Genomic DNA, 5,002 nt, shown 5'->3' with positions numbered 1-5,002 from the left:
CTTCAACACTACCAGTACTTTCATTATCCTGACACGATCTCTGACACGAAATGGTACAGTACATTCCCCTGCACTCTGACATATATCCCCATTAGCCACTCTACAGGTTATTTTCCGACTAGAATCAAATGCCAACCCAAGATCTTTGACCAGTTTCCAACCTTGACTTCCTAAAATAGTAGTCGACGCCCCTGAATCCAAGAGACCTAACAGATTTATACCCAAAATGCTGACCTTAAGATAAGGTCTCTCATCATGATCGGCGTGATCCAAAATGAAATCTAACACTGGTTGCAACTTATCCTTGGTCGAACGATTTTTCCAGACGCTTCCCCTTCGACCACTTAGGAGCGTCTGACCCCGTTTCCCTCTTTGGCACACTTTGGGCAATTCTTCGACGTGAAACCTTCCGCTTTACACTTGAAGCAATATATTTTTTTTGGCAATGCACATCCAATAGCTCTGTGACCGACTTGATTGCATCTAAAGCAAGTAATTTGTCGGCTAGCCGAAGTGGTTGGTGAACTCGAAGTTATATCCAGTTGATCCAAGCTGTGTGATACTTCCACAAAAGCTAAGTCCTTTTCCAAAACATTCATTCTTCTGGTTGGTGGTTCGACGTAACTATTTATTGAATCACGTCTGGCTTCCATTTTTCTGCAAACAATCCTTAGCTCGTCTATAGTGGTGGGTAGAGGGTCTCGGAGTCGATCCTGGTAAAACGGATGCAGGTTTCTTATGATGATCGACAGTTTTACTTCCTCATGTACTGGACATCGCAACCTACTAAAATAACTAGACATAACTGCCAGGTATACTCCTATGGATTCTGTTGGGTGCTGAGTTCTCTTCCGCAACTCTTCGAATAATGCCTCATTATGGTTAGCAGACAAATACTCTTCACGGAATTCTTCTACTAGTCCTTCCCAAGAATTCACTCTACGACGACACTCCTTATAAAATTGGTACGCTTTATCAACGAATAGATCCAAACCTGATTCTAATAACACTTCGGGGGGTACATTTCTCGCTAAGCGTAGTTCCTCAACCATTTCAAAGAAAGCTGATACAGAAGTAGATTTTGAGTTACCCGAAAATTTCTCTATAGACCACTTGTGTGGTGGTATCATTTTAGCATTGGCCCCTTGGTTAACTGAAGGCCACGTTCTAGGAGAAGAACTTGGTACACTATGTACCGACGCTTGAAATGCTTGACTAGTTGCAGCACCTTGCAAAATACTTAATGCTGGCGGAACTTGATTAGCCATTCTGAGGTCTGCATCGATTCCATCCAACTTGATCATAAAATCTTCGAAGAGAGATAACGCTTTGGCTAGAATATTCGCCTTCTTTTGTTTCCTGTCTTCATCGTCTTCTCCATCCATCCGGTCAACTCGACCAAAAACATGGGCAAACTTTGTTTGTATTTTAACAACTTCACTACTTCCCGTACCAGACGAGAAATCTTCTATCCTCTTCGCTATATCTTCATCCAGCTTCTTAGTCACTGCCTCCAAATCTTCTTCAAAAGTGAAAGGATACGTTGAGTATCTCAAACTTTCTCCACTCTTCTCAAACCTGAAAGCATTAGCCAAACGATGTCGCATCTCCTCGCAAGTTCCCAGACCGATGCCACGCAACTTCGACTCATACTCCAATTCATCCTTGTCCAAACGATTGATTGTCATTTTTCTTGACATGCTGACTAATTTCTAGGAGAAGTTTTTTTTTTCACCGAACAAGGAACTGACGATGTAGAATACTAGTGAATATCGTTGAATTAAATAAGTATACCAGTACAAATAACTATCCACAGAATATATTATCACAGAACAAAAGATAAAAAAAACAAATTTTCTTGAAATGAAGAAAATATTATTACAAAAAAAATCTGTATAGCCCCACGTTGGGCGCCAAAATGTAGCGCTCAAAATTCTCCTCAAATATATTTGTTCCAAATCATAAACAATAAAAAAAAATTAAAAAAAACAACTTGTTACCTCGTAGGTCAATTACTAATTATTTGGACAATTGCCGCTAACCTTTAACCAGTGGAGAAGGGAGTGGTTCAATCAAACTTTTATAATGGGCGCCACATGATTTTTTTTATTGTCCAAAAAAAAGTTCTTAGAAGTTCATCACACTGAAATCATGAAACAATGGGATGGATAAGGCGAGTAATTGACAACAACAACAACAAGGATGGAGCAATATCTATTGTAGTAATACTAATAAACAACATACACCTGGTAATATGAGATTGAAAATAAAAGTTTATATTCTCACATCCAAAAGCAAAATCTCGAATATAATAGTTAGCAGAGATCAACCGTCTTGTTATTGACTGCGTTTGTTTCCCGACCGTAGCTTAAGCTTAAGCGCAGGCGCATGTATAGGAGTATGAAGTAAAAATGAAAATCCTATCAACGAGGAAATCTCCGCTTTCCATAGAGAAAAAAAAATAAAAAAAACAATGAGACGTATCGCATACAATAATAAATTAATAATACAATTAGAGAAATTTTCCGCTTAACACTAGGTACTTGCGTTCCAAATTGACAGGTCCTTTGGTGCCGGTGGGATTCCAAAATACCAAACTTGCCAGTCACGTCAAAATTTCTATGCTTGGTCAGTAAAACCAAATTAGGCTAGGCAGACAAGGTCAGGATTTTCTGATTAGTTGACGAGTTTCAAAACCCAACCATAAAACCCTTCAGAAAAAATAGAATTCGGTTATATTTCGTTGAATAAAAACATGAATTAATGAATATTATCTTATAGTCAATCTTCTGATTGTGTGCGCTTATTTATTCTAATTTTTCACCCTGTAACCTGGTGGCTATTGCACTAATGGTTTACTATCTGACTCAAACTAAAACCTTTATTTTTATTATCTCCCGGTATATCTCAAACATTTGGCAAATGAAAACTGAATGCAAAATTATTCATCGATATCAAAAATAAAATAAAAAAAATTGCAATTTTCCACCCCTAATTTATTATAATTCATTTCCTGACAAGTAACTGTAGAGAAATCAGTCTCCCTCAAAATAGAAAAAAGAAATAAATCACATCACTATAAGTCATGATCGTAAAATTGATACTCCCTGTATAAAGTAAAATTAAAAAAAAAATATCTCTCTGCTATCGAATTATTTCAATTTCAAATAATTCTAGTACGAAATAATTATTTCCTTTGACAATTTTTTTGTAAGGATTCTTATTATCTATATTTTCTCCTACAAACTAGTTACAACCCCGTATATATAAAAGTGTGCTTGTTGACATCATTTAGACTCAGAAGCAATAGAATAATTTAAAAAAATATATTTCTAAATAGGCCGGTTTTACGAAACAATTAATTAATCGACTGTACTAGTCTATCCTGAGTTCAAAAAGAAAATGAAGTCCACCATAGGTCTTGAAAAAGATAGTGTTAAAAACATAATTGATTTAATTTCGAAGCTCCGAATATATAGCATTGTTCAGATCAATAAAACTTATAAAAAATATCACGAATTGAATGTATACTAATTTTCAAATGAAATAAAGGAAAATAACAACTAATTAATGAAGTCATTCCTACCTTCAGAAAAGGGTTTTTGCTGTTGGTAAATCAATTTTAATTAGGTGAATGTTCTTCTGACAAAACAAAGGTTTTCTGTGGAAAATAACTCGCCAATATTTTTCCCAAATTAGCTCTCTGGACTGGTAAAATCCTCTGAAATCGTGAAACATCGCTTGAGTGACGAAAGTTCTAGAATTGCTCAAAAAAACAGATCGAATAAAAACTGGATATGAAATAAAAAAAACTTTTCGTACCATCCACAGGAACGTCTTTTCTCCTTTAAAACGGCCAGATACCGCTAGCAACAGATGTGAAGTGAAACGATTTAGGGCCTCTGATCCCCATTAAAGGATGTGATTGACCTCTAACAAATTCTCCAAAAACCAACAAGAGACAATAGAAGGTACTATAATCACTACTTAACTTTCGAAAAATGCTGATCCCCACTCTAGGGTAATAATGCCAATTACTTAACCACTTTCGAAAATTGGGCCCGATGTGTTTCTTTCAAAGATCACGAACAAAAAGGCTCCTTTCCTCTCTTCACTTCAAAAAAAACAATAAGGAGAAACATCGGTAATCGATTTCAAAAATCGATAGTAGACAGTTCCTGCAACAGCTGACAGGAAATAGTTGCGGAATTACTGTCCAGATGGCAATAGCAATAAATGAATGTATTTCTATAACAATTGTACAACTTCTGATAATGAAGGTTTCATATAACAAAGTCAGCCTAATTATCCCACACAACAATGACTCACAATGAATAATAACCGTGGAAAAGAAGAATAAAACCAGTAAGGAAACGTCCTCAGAGAACAGAGGAAATTATCAGCGGAACTTGGCAATAGCGCTGGGTCCCTTAATGCAGGAAACTTTTCACCTTGATTACCTACGAATACCTGTTCTCGGCAGGAAATATGGACTGCTACTATTCTACCGTAGATGGCCAAGGTAACTGATCAGCCCGTTGGAGTAACCAAGATTAGCATAACAATATTGGACAATGAAGAATAAATGCAACAATAATTAATAATATTTATATAGTCAGGATCAAATCGAGTTGAATTAGAGTATGAATTGTAATATATTCTACGCTATTGATTCAAAAAAACAACTGGAAATAAAATGTGTAACACAGTGGTTGATATCGGCTTGAGATTTCGTATTGATACGAAACAGAAGTTAGGTTTCGATATCAGTTTATTACAATGACTCTTCTAGTTCAGACAATTATTTACCGTGAGTCCCAAAAATTTACATTCATCGGATGAAGAAAGTGAGTTTTCATTCTCATTGATTTTAATTTCTAGTTAAATAAAACTCTACTCTACTCTACTCATCTATTATTATCAGTATCATCAACCACCCTATTAATCCTTCAGATATGCATTGCTTTCTGGTGATGTACTCAATCGACTTCCGGTGGCAAAG

At 36.0% G+C, this 5,002-nt stretch overlaps 1 protein-coding gene across 1 annotated transcript; it reads right to left on the bottom strand.

Annotated features, from left to right (window-relative positions):
• Positions 1 to 344: 344 nt before the first annotated feature.
• On the bottom strand, positions 345 to 4,699 carry LOC141480202 (uncharacterized). The gene is made up of 3 exons (XM_074170094.1): positions 3,823 to 4,699; positions 3,587 to 3,721; positions 345 to 2,711 (listed from the first exon to the last, which is right to left on the bottom strand). Exon 3 carries the CDS (start codon positions 1,698 to 1,700, stop codon positions 345 to 347), a length of 1,356 nt encoding a protein of 451 aa, XP_074026195.1. The 5' UTR covers positions 1,701 to 2,711; positions 3,587 to 3,721; positions 3,823 to 4,699.
• Positions 4,700 to 5,002: the final 303 nt, after the last annotated feature.

This window comes from Leptinotarsa decemlineata, unplaced genomic scaffold (genome assembly GCF_025532065.1).
Source record: "Leptinotarsa decemlineata unplaced genomic scaffold, Ldec_3_MD MMD2_P_RNA_scaffold_6, whole genome shotgun sequence".
NCBI classification, from domain to species: domain Eukaryota; kingdom Metazoa; phylum Arthropoda; class Insecta; order Coleoptera; family Chrysomelidae; genus Leptinotarsa; species Leptinotarsa decemlineata.
This window is presented reverse-complemented; position numbering and strand designations above follow the sequence as displayed.

Excerpts from the sequence above, each read along its gene's own strand:
- LOC141480202 (XM_074170094.1), bottom strand. The coding sequence starts at position 1,700 with ATGTCAAGAAAAATGACAATCAATCGTTTGGACAAGGATGAATTGGAG.